Raw genomic sequence first — 16,936 nt, forward strand, 5'->3', positions numbered from 1 at the left:
GGGCATTTCAACTCCACTTACCCGCACTCTCACCGTAGCCCTTAATTCCTTGCAAGATAAAGAATTTATCAATCTCTGCCTTGAAGAGATTTAACGTCCCAGCCTCCACTACGCTCCGTGGCAATGAATTCCACAGGCCCACTCTCTGGCTGAAGAAATCTCTCCTCATTTCCATTCTAAATTGACCCCCTCTAATTCTAAGGTTGTGCCCACTGGTCCTAGTCCCCCCACCTAACAGAAGCAACTTCCCAGTGTCCACCTTTTCTAAGCCATGCATTGTCTTGTAAGTTTCGATTAGATCTCCTCTAAATCTTCTAAACTCTAATGAGTACAATTACAGGATCTTCAGCCGTTCATCGTATATTAGGCCTACCATTCCAGGGATTATTCGCGTGAATCTCTACTGAACACGCACCAGGCCAGTATGTTCTTCCTGAAGTGTGGGGCCCAAAATTGAACAGCATTCTAAATGGGGCCTAACTAGAGCTTTATAGAAGCACATCGCTGCTTTTATATTCTAACCCTCTTGAGATAAATAACAATATTACGTTTGCTTTCTTCTTCATGGACTCCCCCTGCAAGTCAACCTTTAGAGAATCCTGGACTAGCGCTCCCAGATCTCTTTGTACTTTGGCTTTATGAATTTTCTCACTGTTTAGGAAACAGTCCATGTCTGTACTCTTTCCCAAAGTGCAAGACCTCACGTTGAATTTCATCGGCCATTTCCTGGACCACTCTCCTAAACTGTCTAAATCTTTCTACAGCCTCCCCACCTCCTCAGAACTACCTGCCTGTCCGCCTAACTTCGTTATCATTGGAACTCCGCCCAGGAATGCCTCCAGTCCCTTCATCCAGGTCATTAATATATAAAGTGAACAGCGAATCTAACACTGAACCCTGCAGGACACACCACTTGTCACCAGCTGCCATTCTGAAAAAGAACATTTTATCCCAACATTCTGCCTTCTGTCAGACAGACGATCCTCAATCCATGCCAGTAGCTCATCTCAAACTCCATGGGCCCTCATCTTACTCAGCAGCCTCCTGTGAGACACCTTATCAAAGACCTTTAGGAAGTCTAACATAATTGAGAACACCTTGAGTGCAAACCCTCATGTTTCTTCACAGATACTCAGTGTCTGTGTAACCTGAATACCCAGAACCATTGCAGGCCAGAGGTAAGTACCGATGGGAACATTTGCTGCATTTTACTGTCAATACAGATTACACAGCAAACTTTGTTGTGTTCAAAATCATATGCTCTTGGTCCATTGGGACATGCGGTTTTGCATGAAGAAAGATTTTGGCAATGATAGAAGCTCCAGGCTAGCATCACTCTATATGTTGCCCCAACCCTCCACTCTGACCTCTATACATTCTGAACTCTGCGCCCCCTAGGCCCGGGATTACTTCTCCTGGTCGGCTGAGCTGCTGAGGGAAATGAAAGTGGAGGAAGCAACACGTGACAGTTCCATGACGGATTTAAAGCTGACCCAGCATCAGCAGCTCCGAGCAGAAATCGATGCCAGGGAAGAGACCTTTGAGCAAGTCATGGCCTTGGGTCAGGAGATCCTGCACGAGTCCTATCCATCACAAGACGTGAGCCCTAGTTGCCCACCTTTGCTTCCTGCTTTGAACCTTACTCATTTTCTTTCCCTTCTCTCCCTTATTTTCTCGCTCTTCCTCTTGATTTCTTTCTGCTTTCTCCTCTCTCCATCTGTTCATCCCTCTTTATCTTTCCACCCTGCCCTCACCTCTTCCTCACCATCTTCCCTCACCATTTTTGCAACCACTTGCATTCCAACCCCTTCCATCTCTCACATCCCCCTCCCCCTCTTCTCGCATCCCCCCCTCTCTCACATTCCTCTTCCCCCTCATCCTCTCTCCCCCTCTCTCATTCCCCTCCACCTGTCACTCACATCCCCCTTCTACTCTCTCTCACATCCACCTCCACCTCTCTCTCACATCCCTCTCCCCTTCTCTCTCACATCCCCCCTCCCTCTCTCTCTCTGACACATCCCTCCCTCTGTCTCTCACATCCCTCCCCCTCTCTCTCTGTCACATTCCCCTCCCCCACTCTCTCACATTCCCCTCCCCCACTCTCTCACATTCCCCTCACCCTCTCTCTCTGTCACATGGCCCTCGCCCTCTCTTTCACATCTCTTCCCCCTCTCTCTCACACCCCTCCCCCTCTCTCAAACCTCCCTCCCTCTCTCTCACACCTCCCTCCCCTTTCTGTCACATCCCCCTCCCCCTCTCTGTCACATCCCTCTCTCCTTCTCTCTCACATCCCCCTCTTCCTCTCACTCACATCCCTCCCTCTGCCTCTCACATCCCCCTTCCCCTCTCTCTCATAACCCCCTCCTTCTCTTACTCACATCCCCCTCCCCTTCGCTCTCACATCCCCTTCTCCCCATCTCTCTCACATCCCCTCCCTCTCTCTCTCTCTCACACCGCCCTCCCCTTTTCTCTCATATCCCCCTCCTCCTCTCTCTCACACCCCCTCCCTCTTTCCCTCACATCCCTCCCTGTCTCTCACACCTCCCTCCCCTTCTCCCTCACATCCTCTCCCCCCTCCCCTCTCTCACATCCCCTCCCTCTCTCTCTCTCCCCCCTCCCTCTCTCTCACATTCCTCCCTCTCTCTCTCTCATATTCCCCCCCTCTCACATCCACCTCTGTCTCTCTCTCACACCCCTTCCCCTTCTCTTACATCTCCCTGCCCCTCTGTCTTTTGCTGCTCCATCCCCCTCTCCCTGTATGTCCTTCACCCCTGCCTGTCCCTCTCTGCCCCTCTCTCTCTCTCCCTCTCCCCCAGTCTGTTGTCTTCCCCCTCCACCCTCCCTGGCTGTATCCGGTAGCGCTGTCCACTGCTCTGATGTGAATTCTCTGTTTTCCAGGTTCGAGATAAGGTCACTTCTCTGCAGGATGAGAAGTCAGGCTTGTATCGTCAGTGGGAATTGAAGAGGAGCTGGCTGGAGAGGATGTTACTGCAGCAGATCTTCTACAGGGACATCAGCCAAATGGAAAAGCTCGTAAATTCTCAGGAGGTGAGTGTGGTTGGAGATGTGGCACAGTAGGGATACAGGAGATGGGGCTGTGCCCTAAACAACCCTGAACAGGAGGGCCATACGGGCCCAATCCAATGTTAAGATTATAAAGATCCGCACCCTAAGATGCCCATCTCCAGAATGAATGCAGGCCAGCTGTAGGTAGATGGGAGAGAGTGAGCACTGCAGATCTGAGAGTGTGATTCTGGAAAGGCACAGTAGTTCAGGCAGCATCTGAAGAGCCGGAAAATCTATGTTTCGGGCATAAGCCTCATTCCTGATGAAAGGCTTACACCTGAAATGTCGATTCTCCTGCTCCTTGGATGCTGCCTGACCTGCTGTGCTTTTTCAGCACCACACTTTTGACTGTGGGTAGATGGGGGCCTGTGAAGGTAGGCAGGTGTCTGTAGAAACCTCTTATTCCCTGAGGAAAGCTAACCCAATTATATCTCAGAATGAAACTGCCTGTCTCAGAATCGACCAGCATTGTCAATTAAACCAAAACAAAATACAGGGCGTGGAGGCTATGTGAAACTTGTGAGTTGAAGAGAGGGAGACCTATCTGTTTCACCCTCCCATTCACACTCCATGGTCAGATCGCACTTTCCCATTTAGAGATGGATAATAATTGCTGGCCTGGACAGTGATGGCAAACTTCCATGAAGGACAGGTGAAAAGCAGCCCGTCCGCTGTGCCTTTGAATCTCCCATACAGACGTGTCATTCTACCCTGGCCACCCCTCCAATCTACACCCCCACAACACCATTACCATCGTCATCATCACAATCACCTCCACCATCACTACCACTTCCACCATTACCAACACAACCTCCACCATTATAGGCCACCATTGCCATCACTACCCAGTATCACCACCATGAGGGACAGCAGTCCGTGAAGGAGGTACAAGTTGGCCTTCATAGTGAGAGGATTCAAGTACAGGAGAAGAATCGCCTTGCTCCAATTCTACTGTGTCTTGACATGACTATACCTGGAATGTTGTGCGCAGTTTTGGTCTTCTCATCCAAGGACTAATGTTCTGGCTATGGACGGAATTCCATGAACATTTACCAGGCTGCCTCCTGGGAAGGCAGGTCTGACGTATGAAGACAGACTAGATCGAATGATATTCACCAGTGTTTAGAAGAATGAGGAGTGATATCATCGAAACCTGTGAAATTCTAAGAGGATGAGACAGCGTAAATGCAGAAAGGATGTTTCTGATGCCGGGAAATGCAGGGCCAGGGATGACATTCCAAGGACCTAAGACTAAAATAAGAAGTTTCTTTATCCAGAGAGCCTGTGGAATTCTCTGCAACAAAAGATAGTGAGGTCAGAACATTGAATGTTTTCAAAAAGCATTTATATGTAGTTCTTGGGGGTAAAAGGATCAAAGGATATGGGGAGAAAGTGGGAACAGGGAACTGAGTTGGATGATTAGCCATGATCGTGTTGAATGGTGGAACAGGCTCAAAGGGCTGAATGGCCTACATTTGCTCTTGTTTTCTTTATTCTTATATTACAGCTTTGTCTCTGTGAGTGTGAGTGTGTGTGCGGGTGCGTGTGTGTGTGTTTGTGGGTATGAATGCTCTCTCACGTGTGTTATTGTGCTGCATTCAGGCTCCTTTCATTGCTGACAGATTTGGCTATTCTACATGCCATGTGCAGTGCGTAAAGTCACTGACTTGTGCTCTGGAAAACTGGCAAGAGGGCTGCTGCTCACTTTGTTGTTCACAGATGGGTAACCTGCACCCCCTACACTACTTTTACCGTGCTGCAGACTTGGCTGCAGCAGTTTGAAAGATTCAATAAGAATCTTTGACTAGCTTTTAATCCCTCAGTAAATAAGGTTCAAGTTGCTAAGCTATGCATGGCCAGGGTATCATCTGATCAAAAAAACACACACACACACACACACACACGGCAAGAAGTTCTGACGGGCTGAACAGCCACTTCCACAGCTCTTACAGACGTTCACCTCTCGGACAGTGCTGGCTGCAGAACCAGTGCCACTTTCAGAAAAGGAGCCTGTGAGACGCTTCGGGTGTGAGTGAGTGCTCTGCAAGCACAGCAATGTAATCCAGCAGCTCCCTCCACTCAGTGGAGCTGTCGGTGTCTGCAACTTCAGTCACCGCGTTGTTTTTGGCAGCAGCACCTTGAATTTTCTTGGAGACTCCCACTTCTTTTACTATTTCTCTCTCTCTCTCTCTCTCTCTCTCTCTCTCTCTCTCTATTCGCATTCCTAAAGAAATTGGAGGAAGGAGCCAATTTTCACAGATCTTGCTGTCGATGAAACACTGGGAGGAGGGAGGTCTGCCTCTCGTGGAGAGAGAGAGAGAGAGAAGGATATTCTCATCAGGGGAGCAGCATGTGGCCAGACGCAGACGGACTCTATGAGCCTCGGTTGATGCTGTGGTGCTCCCTGATTCCTGCTGGTGCTTTCCCTTCCCGGGCCTGACTCCCTGCTATCTCCCACCTGCCCCATGCTGCACTAGAGCCTGGCTCCTCTCGTCGCCATTGGCAGCTACCGACCAGGGGTTTGACCCGTCCGGAATGTTCTCTGCGGGGCAGCTCTTGTCCTCTTGCCCCTGGCCTCGGAATCTGCGCCTCTGACCCCCTGCCAGTCGACTGAAGGGCAAGGGAGCATGTCGGGCCCGGAGCGCAGTAAGAGGATGCAGCGCTTCACGGTGTGCACCAAGCTGTGGCCAGCCCCTCTGGGAACACCATCGCTGGCACGCTCAGTCTCCAGACTGAGCACCGCCGCCGTGCCAAGGCCGGCACCCCCTGCTGCCCGCTGCGTCTCCAGGATGGACGTCACCTTGGCCCCCTGCCTCCCGTCCACCTACGCTGAGGGGCCAACTCCTGCCCGAGCTGTGCCCTCTGGTCCTGTGGTGGTTGCCCGCTCAATGAAGGAGGAGGAGGAAGAGGAGGCCAGTGAGATTTCAGTGCCGCCCGCCACGGTCAACCAGCCTCCTGTGCCAGAGCCGACCCGCCGGGTCAGCAGCCTGCTGGTGACCCTTACTCCTGCCCACCCTGCACCAGTGCCTACCCCAAACCAACCCCCGGCCTCTGTCCACCCCACACCAAGAGGCTCCCAATTGAGCAGTAGGGTCCGAGCCCTGGAGGTGGTCTCCACAGCTTCTCCTCTTTCACTTGGCTTCTCCCGGACAGAGTTGGTGTTACGAGGGCCCCCTGCGCCTCGTCCAGACGAGTGGCGAGGTACCCCGCACGGCTGCACTCTCAACTGCGTTTTCCGGTCCTCGCCTCCAGCCCGCGGTGGGCCCGTGCTCTCCATCAGCCTGAGCCCTGGGCACGGTCACTGCAGGACCTCCCATCACGACACCCAGGGCCCATCAGAGACCAGGAGCAGCTGCCCGTCCCACAGCCTCCGCACGCTTCCTGAGGACACGCCTGAGGCCATACAGAGAGCCGCAAACCCCCGTGCATGGTGTATGTGCCGTGGTCAGGAGCACTGCTGCACCGCTGAAGGTGACCCACTGGATATCGATCACCACTCTGTGAGCACAGAGACAAACACCCCCTCGCCCAGTCTGCTGCAGCTTACCTCTGGGAGATCCATCAGCTTCCTCCTGAAGGTCAGAACCAGTTTCCTAGGAGAGATATCCCGTATTGTAAACCTCTCCATGTCAGCAGGCAGCAGACCTGTTTATAGCTGACAATGTTGGCAGTGACGTGCAGTCGGGTAGAGCTGTGGAAATGACCACTTCTGTTTCCTGCTTTCCTTCAACCTGTCTTTCATGAGTTTTTTTTAATTCAAGAGAATTACAAGAGTCAGTTTAGAGCCTTCAGAAACTCACTGTCAGCTCAATATACAGCTCGCTGTCCCTGTCAAACAGTCCCAGCACGGGGTTAGATACAGACTAAAGCTTCCTCTCCATTGTCCTCAGGCAGGCTTAGGGACAGAGTAAATCCCTCTTTACACTGCGATGTAGTGCACATCCCTGCTGTCTCGTTGAACTTTCGCTTTTCTGAAACCCACTTGCTCTGCTTGATCTGGGGTGTAAACTGAATATTTTGGAATATTTAGAAACAGCACGACATTTTTGCAGGCAATTTGGATTTTTTGGGATGGGAAGATGAATACAGCAATGAAATGTGTGGAGTATTCTGTGTCTGTACCTATTGGGGAGAGAAGTGAGAACAAAGTACTGAAGGAGTGATTGTGCTGATTTGATCACAGTGACTGAGCACTGACTGTCACCACATTTGTTCTCTCCTCAGGTTTACCTGAGGTCCAGTGAACTTGGGACATCCGTGGACACCGTAGATTCCCTCATCAAACGGCATGAGGCTTTTGAAAAGCTTCTCATAACCCAGGAGGAAAAGGTAAATGATCTGAATGAAAACTTAAACAGGAGAGCGAAATAGAGGCAGCAAAGGTTTGGAAGCAGAGTGCAGCAGTGTACTTCATTCAAACAAACACTTTTCGTTAAGCCACGGCTAATAAATCGAAATCTTGGAGCCCTCACTATTGTACAATTCTTTTTTGCTGATACAAAAGCAGAAACTGCTGGGGAAACTCAGCAGGTCTGGCAGCGTCTTGTGGAGAGAAGGCAGAGTTAATGTCAGGTTCTGAAAGAAGGGTCACTGAACCAGAAACGTTAACTCTGCTTTCTCACCGCAATCACTGCCAGACCTGCTGAGTTTCTGCAGCTGTTTCTGATTTTGTTTCTGATTTCTAGCATTTGCAGGTCTTTGGTTTTTGTTTAGTCTTTCTTACTGTTTGGGATTTGTGTATATCACTGGAAAGGCCAACATTTATCGCCTATCCTTGGTGAAGAACTGCTTTCTTGAGAGTGATCAATAAGTATAGAACATAAGTTCAAGCAGAATTTAACTCTGAGGGAATCAGGCTGTGTTTAACCCTGGGCGGGTCAGACTGTGTTTAACCCTGAGCGGGTCAGACTGTGTTTAACCCTGAGCGGGTCAGGCTGCGTTTAACTCTGAGCGGGTCAGGCTGTGTTTAACTCTGAGCGGGTCAGGCTGTGTTTAACTCTGAGCGGGTCAGGCTGCGTTTAACTCTGAACGGGTCAGGCTGTGTTTAACTCTGAGCGGGTCAGGCTGTGTTTAACTTTGAGCAAGTTGAGTTGAATTTAACTCTGAGTGTATTCTCACTGGCCTATATTTAACTCTAAGCCAATCGGGCTGTGTTTAACTCTGAGCCAGTTGGGCTGCATTTAACTCTGAGTGGGTCAGGCTGCATTAATCTCTGAGCCAGTCGGACTGCATTTAGCTCTGAGTGGATCAGGTTGCGTTTAACTGCGAGTGGGTCAGGCTGTGTTTAATTCTGAGAGGTGGAGCTGTGTTTAACTCTGGGTGGGTCAACTGCATTTAACTCTGGATGTGTTCTCACTGGTCTGTATTAAGCACATGACATTTGGAATGACTAGGGCAGGTTTAAAGGAGACTGACACATGACTGGGATTGGAGGATTTGAGTTTTAAGGAGAGTCTAGATGGGCTGGAGCATTTTTCACTGGAGCGTAGGTGGTTGAGGGGTGACCTGATAGAGGTTTATAAAATCATAAAGTGATCAGCAAAGGTCTTTTTCCTTTGCAGGGGTTGTTCAAAATGAGGGGGCATATTTTTAAGGTGAGAGGAGAAAGATTTAGAAGGGACCTCAGCGCTAATGTTATCACACACAGGGTGGTTTGTATGTGGAATGATCTGCCAGAGAAGTGGGAGATGCAGGCACAGTTACAACATTTAAAGACATTGGACAGGTACATGAAAAGCAGAGGTTTAGAGGAATATGGGCCAAAAGCAGGTGAGCAGGACTGGTTAAGTTTGGAAAACTTGGTCAGCATGGACGAGTTGGACCGAAGGGTCTGTCTGTGTGCTGTCTGACTCTATGGCCTAATGCTGTGAGTGGTTCTCTCACCTGAGCTATTGTGGCAGACCAGGAGAATGCTGGAAGTGCAGTTAGCACTATTGCCTCACAGCGCCAGAGACCCGGGTTCAATTCCCGCCTCAGGCAACTGATTGTGTGGAGTTTGCACATTCTCCCCGTGTCTGTGTGGGTTTCCTCCAGGTGCTCCGGTTTCCTCCCACAGTCCAAAAATGTGCGGATTAGGTGCTAAATTACCCGTGGTGTTAGGTGAAGGGGTGAAATGTAGGGGAATGGGTCTGGGTGGGTTGCTCTTCGGAGGGTCAGTGTGGACTTGTTGGGCCAAAGGGCCTTTTCCACACTGTAAGTAAACTAATCTAATCTAATCTAAAAACTTTGTGGGTGCGGATTGAGGGGCAGGGTCTCCTGAATATCATGGAAAAGGGCATGAGGGGAGATGGCAGAGAAGTTAGGGATAGGTGTGAGTTCAAGAAAAATGGGACCTTGGGAGCAAATTTGTCCTGGTGCTGTAGTGGATCAGAAATGCAGCAGAGCTAGCTGAGCAGATTGTCAGCATCTTGACAATAAGCTGTCCGTTTCTGCTAAAGCCCAGACTGATTTCCTGCCGTCCTCATTAGGTCTGGCCTGAATATGAATGAAGACTCTCACCTACATCTTTGGCACTTGACAGTTTCCAAAAATTGCCCAGCAATTCTCACTTGCAACCGTGGTTCAGGAAAGTAGCTCTTCGCCAGGGCTGGGCAATAAATCCTGGCCTTTCCAGGGATACCTACATCCCAAACATGTAGTAGATAGAACTACTTTATACATGTTATCCCTAACTGCCCTTGAGAAGGTGATGATGAGCTGCTTTCTTGAACTGCTGCAGTCTATGTGCTGTAGGCTCACCCGCAATGCCCTCCGGGACAGAATTCCAGGATTTTGACCATGACAGTGAAGAACAGTGGTGTATTTCCAGTCAGGATGGTGACTGGCTTGCAGGAGAACTTGCATGGGCAGCTGTTCCCATGTATCTGCTGCCCTTGCCTTTCCATCGTTGGTTATGGGTTTGGAAGGTGCCGTCTAAGGACCTTTGGTGAATGCCTGCAATCCATCTTATAGACAGTACACACTGCTGCTACTGAGCGTAAGCAGTGGAGGGAGTTGATGCTTGAAGAGGAGGTGCCAATCCAGGGAAATGGGGCGGATTTAATCACACTAAAGTCCTGACTTGTGTTGTGTTGTTTCAGGTGATGTCACTGCAGGAACAGGCAGGCAAGCTGAGAGAAGAGGGTTTAAAGCGTGAAGATGCCAGTACCATCCAGCAGAAACTTAACAGCATCCTGGACAGGAGGAATCGGATTAAAGAGCTGTCTCAGAGCCGCAAGAGAGACCTGAGCACTGCCCGCCTGCTAGCCCGGTTCAACCAGGATCTAATTGAGGTACAGGACAGTCCCACACCTTGCTGTCCCACTACAGGACAGCCCCACACCTTGCTGACCCACTACAGGACAGTCCCACACCCCTTGCTGACCAGTACAGTACCGTCCCACGCCTTGCTGACCCACTACAGGACAGTCTGACACCTTGCTGTCCCACTACAGGACAGCCCCACACCTTGCTGACCCACTACAGGACAGTCCCACACCTTGCTGACCCACTACAGGAAAGTTTGACACCTGGCTGACCCACTGCACTACAGTCCCACACCTTGCTGACCCACTTCAGACAGTCCCACAACTTGCTGACCAGTACAGTACAGTCCTACACATTGCTGACCCACTCCAAGACAGTCCCATGCATTGCTGACCCTCTTCAGGACAGTTCCACACCCTGCTGACCCACCACAAGACAGTCCCACACATTGCTGACCCACCACAGGACAGTTCCACACCTTACTGACACACTACAGGACAGTCCCATACCTTGCTGACCCACTACAGGACAGTCACACACCATGCTGACCCACTGCAGGACAATCACACACCATGCTGACCAGTACAGTACAGCGCCACAATTTACTGACCCACTGCAGTACAGTCCCACACCTTGCTGACCCACTACAAGACAGTCCCATACCTTGCTGACCCATTACAGTACAGTCCCATGCCTTGCTGACCCACTACAATACAGTGCCACACCTTGCTAACTAGTACAGTACAGTGCCAAACCTTGCTGACCCGTACAGTACAGTTGCACACCTTGCTGACCAGTACAGTGCTGTCCCACACTATGCTGACCAGTGCAGTGCGTCCCACACCTTGCTGACCAGTACAGTGCTGTCCCACACTAGGCTGACCAGTACAGGACAGTCACACACCTTGCTGAGCAGTACAGGACAGTCACACACCTTGCTGACCAGTACAATGCTGTCCTACACTAGGCTGAGCAGTACAGGACAGTCACACACTTTGCTGACCAGTACAGTACTGTCCCACACTATACTGAGCAGTACAGGACAGTCACATACCTTATTGATCAGTACAGTACTGTCCCACACCTTACTGATCAGTACAGTGCTGTCCCACACAATGATAGCCAAACAGTACCCACACATCAGTCTCCCTCCAATAAACAACAACAGTTTATACAGCTCAAGTGTACTTGGCACCCTCTCACCTTTGAGTCCAAAGGTTCTGTGTTCAATTCTCACTCCAGCAGCTTGAGCAGTGCTGAAGGAATGCTGCTCTGTCAGAGAGTGAGTACTGAGGGAGTAATGCAACATCAGAGCGTCCATACTGAAAGAGTGCTGCACTGTCGGAGGGTCAGTAATAAGGGAATGCTACACTGTAGGAGGGTCAGTGCTGAGGGAGTGCTGCACTGTCGGAGGGTCACTACTGAGGGAGTGCTGTACTGTCGGAGGGTCAGAACTGAGGGAGTGCTGCACTGCCTGAGGGTCAGTACTCAGGGAGTGCTGCACTGTCTGAGGGTCAGTACTGAAGGAGTGCTGCACTGTCGGAGGGTCAGTACTGAGGGAGTGCTGCACTGTTGGAGGGTCAGTACTGAGGGTGTGCTGCACTGTCAGAGGGTCACTACTGAGGGAGTGCTGCACTGTCTGAGGGTCAGTACTCAGGGAGTGCTGCACTGTCTGAGGGTCAGTACTGAAGGAGTGCTGCACTGTCGGAGGGTCAGTACTGAGGGAGTGCTGCACTGTCAGAGGGTCAGTACTGAGGGAGTGCGGCACTGTCAGAGGGTCAGTACTGAGGGAGTGCGGCACTGTTGGTGGGTCAGTACTGAGGGGGTGCTGCACTGTTGAAAGTGCTTCAGGTGAGATCTTGAACTGCCACACCTGCCTTGGGTCAATCCCAGTGCACTATTTTGAAGAGCATCAGGAGATTTCTTCATGACATTCAGGTCACTATATGTTCCTGTATCAACACCATGAAACCACATTAACTGGTCATAATCTCACCATGTGTTGTGGGTGTATTCTGTGTGTAAACTGGCTGCTGCATTTTCTACATGACAGCAGTGTCTACACTTCAGAAGTCTCTCACGAGCTGTGAAATGCTGTTAGACATACATCAGTTGTGAAAGGTGCTGTATGATCGCAGGTCTTCCTGCTTTTACCTTTTAAAATGTGAACCGATAGAGCAGAAACTCTACACTGAGTGGACAAGTCCATATGATATAGGAGCAGAATTAGGCCACTCTGCCCATCGTGTGTGCTCTGCCGTTCGATCATGGCTGATACGTTTCCAAACCCTATTCTGTTGCCACACTCTGTAACCCTTTGTTCCCCTACTGATCAAACTCGACAATCCAGCTGGACCGATTATGGGCTTTTCATTCAGGTCCGAGTTAGCCAGTCTTTATGTAAGAGGCATTTTAATAGCAATATTCACAATCTCAGGATGCCCTGAAAACACTTTGCAACCAATTTCTTTTCCTTTCCCTTAAATCCATGTGGGCTCTTTGCCTCGGTGTCTCCTTGTGGTTGGATTTTCTACATTCTGACCGTGCTTTGGTGTCTTCTGAACTCCCAATCAGTTTATTAGATTTTCTTTGTACCAATCACCAAGAAGCCTCCGACAGCAACTTCCCAACCCGCGAAGCTCAAGGACAGCAGATACATACACCACCACCTTCCAAACCCACAACCACCTGGAAGGACAAGGACAGCAGATACATGGGAACAACACCCCTGCAAGTTCCCCTCTAAACCACTCACCATCCTGACTTGAAAATATATTGCAGTTCTTTCACTGTTGCTGTGTCAAAATCCTGGAGCTCCCTCCCTAAGGGCTGCCACTGTTCAAGATGGCATCTCCCCAAGCTGACTGATGGAGGAGTTGAATGTTATCAAGAGTTGGTGCAAATGTGGAGTTAAGGCCACAAAGAGATCAGATTGATCATGATCTAAGTTGGTGGCAGAGCAGGTTCTAAGGGCTGAATGGTCTCCTTCTCCCAACTTGTGTGTTTATATTTACCACCATTACTTTCTCAAAGGTAGTTACAGGTGACCAATAAACTCTGTCATAGCCAGCTGCACCTATATCCCCATGAATGAAAAAGAATTGAACATCCCTTTAGTTAGAGAAACATTCTGTCTTCATTGACCTTGTCAAACCTTTTCATGACCTTAAAGACTTCTGGAGAAACGAATCACAGCCTGCTAGTCTTCTCTATTAGTCTTTAGCCGCTCAGTGAGGGAAGTTATCAATGAAACTTTGCATTGGAGGAGAGAATTCTGGCTGCACAGCCCTTAGTCTGAGCCAATGCAGCTGATTGAGAGCAGATGTAGTTGCTGGACGAGGCCACAGCTTCTCCTGAGCTCATTCTGGCTGCAAGTGATGGGAGACGGTCATGCCTCGTGAATGAGATCATGGCTCAGACCAGAACAAAGGATTCCTGCAGGCTGTCTGAACGGTGCATACAGTGTCAGAACCCTGGGCAGCCAAAAGGCAGGCATCTGCAAGAGAGCTTTACGGGCAAGTGCCTCACACTCACATTCACCTTGGCAGCTAACAGAGCTGATAGCTCAGTCCCAATCTATCATGTCAATAGGTATCACGGATTCTGCTCAAATGGAGCTGCAGTGAGAATTGCTAGAAGGAGTGCAAATGGGACAGAGGCTCCAATCTCTCAACACAGTATCTCAGCACTTAAGGGAAATGGTTGGTGGTGTGGGTGGTTTGAATTGCTCCAGTTAGTGTATGTGAAGAAACATTACACTTCAAGTTAATGTGATGTTACTTAGCAAGTGTGTTGTCTGCGTTGCTACGCTGGAGACCGAACCTCACTGAGGGTGGGCTCCTTCAGTACAAAAAGTGTTGAAGTGTGAGGCTGATGTTGGAGCAGCTTTTTGTTCATAATGTGTGCCTGCAGAAGTATGTGTATAAGTGTTTAACCGTGCGTGTGTGTGTGCATGTGTGTGTGCATGTGTGTGTCTGTGTGTGCTCGTTCGTGCACCCTGTGACTGCCTCGGTGAGTGTATTGAAGGGATTGAGGGAAAGTGCTCATATTTCTACTTGCCTGATGGAGAGAACAGATGGTCTAATGAGAACAGTACAGCAGGGGTTTCCTGTTCCTCAAACAGTAAGAAACTTAATTCATTACTAGCCCATAGGAACAGGATTGATGAGAGTTAGCCTGAAAGCATTGAAATGCTGCTTGATGGGAAATGTACCCACTCCCAACAAAACAGTATGGCCCCAGTGATGAGGGAACACCTTTCAACCCTTCCTCCTCACTGTTACCCCACCCACAGCTCATTACACACCACCTATTAACAGCAGAAATGACACAACAGATGAATAACAGACCCATACACTCCCCATCACATAAACATAGACCCAATGTTCCCCATAACAAAACCACAGACCCCCATATTCCCCATCACAGAAACAAAGACCCCATATTCACATCACAGAAATACATATCCAACATTCCACGTCACAGAAATACAGACCCCACACACCCCATCACAGAAACACAACACCCTCCCCATCACAGAAACACAGACCCCACACTAACCATCACAGAAACACAGACACCACACTCACCATCACTGAAACACAGACACCACACTCACCATCACCGAAACACAGACACCACAGACCCCACACACCACATCACAGAAACACAGACCCCACACACCCCATCACCGAAACACAGACCCCACACTCCCCATCACCGAAACACAGACACCAGGCTCCCCATCACCGAAACACAGACACCGCACACCCCATCACCGAAACACAGACACCACACTCACCATCACCAAAACACAGACACCACACTCCCCATCACCGGAACACAGATACCAGGCCCCCCATCACAGAAACACAGACACCGCACACTCCATCACCAAAACACAGACCCCACACTCCCCATCTCAGAAACACAGACCCCACACTCCCCATCACCGAAACACAGACACCACACTCACCATCACAGAAACACAGACCCCACACTCACCATCACCGAAACACAGACACCACACTCCCCATCACAGAAACACAGACACCACACTCCCCATCACCGAAACACAGACACCGCACACCCCATCACCGAAACACAGACCCCACACTCCCCATCTCAGAAACACAGACACCACACTCCCCATCACCGAAACACAGACACCACAGATCCCACACTCCCCATTACAGAAACACAGACCCCACACTCCCCATTACCGAAACACAGACACCACACTCACCATCACAGACACACAGACCCCACACTCCCTGTCACAGGAACACAGACCCCTCACTCCCCATCTCAGAAATGCAATCACCACGTGTGATGATGCTGCTCCTTTAACAAGGTTAGGTTGTTCTTGGGTTTTTTTTGAGAGGGGTCAAAACACATAGATTCAGACTCTGGACTGTATTCAGACCATCACAATTTGGACCTCCCACTCTACCAAGGACAGGTTCTGGGCCTCCTCCATTGCCAAACCCTAACAACCCAACGCCTGGAGGAACAGCGCCTCATCTCCTGCGTTGAGACCCTGCAACCACACAGAATCAATGTGGATTTCAACAGTTTCCTCCTTTCCCCTCCCCACACCTTATCCTAGTCCCAAGCCTCCAACTCAGTACTGCCCTCTTGACCTGTCCATTTTCTTTCCCATCTATCCGCTCCACTCTCCTCTCCAACCTATCACCTTCCCCCCCACCTTCATCTACCAATCACATTCCCAGCTACCTTCCCTCCAGCCCCACCATCCCCCATTTATCTCGCAGCTACCCACCTACCTGCCCCCCCACCCCAGCCCATAAGCCTCATTCCTGATAAAAGGCTTATGCCCAAAATGTCGATTCTCCTGCTCGTTGTCCTTCTCCAGCACACTCAACTCTGATCTCCAGCATCTGCAGTCCTCACTTTCTCCTGATAGATTCTGATGAGTCTGGTTTGGATGGGCTTTAGGGCCAATCTGATTGTAGCTAGCAGATAATGCCTCGGGCAAAAAAAGGCTTTCAAGTTTTTTTTATGAAAACAGTTGTACAATGAAAGGAAAGTAGCCAGTTCTCCCAGCTCTGCTCTTCACTTGCTTGGCTTGGTTTGGTTTTTGCAATCTGGCCATTCAGAGCTGCTGGCTGGTTTAAGCTTGTGAATCTAAGGAAACAGCTACAGTGGAAGGGGGTTCATGCTGAACCTCTCTGCTATCTCTCTATCCTGTAAATAGAACCTGTGTCTGAATTTACCTTTTGCCAAGGGGTGTATATGGGGATTGTTGCAGGAATTTGGAACAGCATCATTAAGTTGGAATAGCCTGTTAGGTTTTCAGCTAAGTTATTCTGTGTTCTGCTCTCTTTTGTTGGTGTTTCATTCGTTACTCTGCAAATAAATTCTGTTTTGTTTAAAATAGCTGCATCACCCCTGGAGCATCCACTTCACACCTGCTTAAAACAACTAGAAATGTTAGGGTCTGGAATACTTTCTTGAAATGGTTTGAGGGGATCTGGCCTGGTCAATAACACATGCTCCCCATCACAGAAACACAGATCCATGCTCCCCATCACAGAAACACAGACCCATGCTCCCCATCACAGAAACACAGATCCATGCTCCCCATCACAGAAACACAGATCCA

The 16,936-nt window shown here is 49.8% G+C and overlaps 1 protein-coding gene across 1 annotated transcript in view; it reads left to right on the top strand.

Annotated features, from left to right (window-relative positions):
• The window catches only part of sptbn5 (spectrin, beta, non-erythrocytic 5), a 191,233-nt gene that overhangs the window by 89,054 nt on the left and 85,243 nt on the right, over positions 1-16,936 (top strand). Inside the window, exons 34-37 of the mRNA XM_060828644.1 lie at positions 1,399-1,599; positions 2,899-3,048; positions 7,291-7,395; positions 10,146-10,337. Coding sequence (XP_060684627.1) covers positions 1,399-1,599; positions 2,899-3,048; positions 7,291-7,395; positions 10,146-10,337 — 648 coding nt within the window. The remainder of the gene's footprint in view (positions 1-1,398; positions 1,600-2,898; positions 3,049-7,290; positions 7,396-10,145; positions 10,338-16,936) is intronic.

The sequence above is a fragment of the Hemiscyllium ocellatum genome, chromosome 8 (genome assembly GCF_020745735.1).
Source record: "Hemiscyllium ocellatum isolate sHemOce1 chromosome 8, sHemOce1.pat.X.cur, whole genome shotgun sequence".
Taxonomy (NCBI): domain Eukaryota; kingdom Metazoa; phylum Chordata; class Chondrichthyes; order Orectolobiformes; family Hemiscylliidae; genus Hemiscyllium; species Hemiscyllium ocellatum.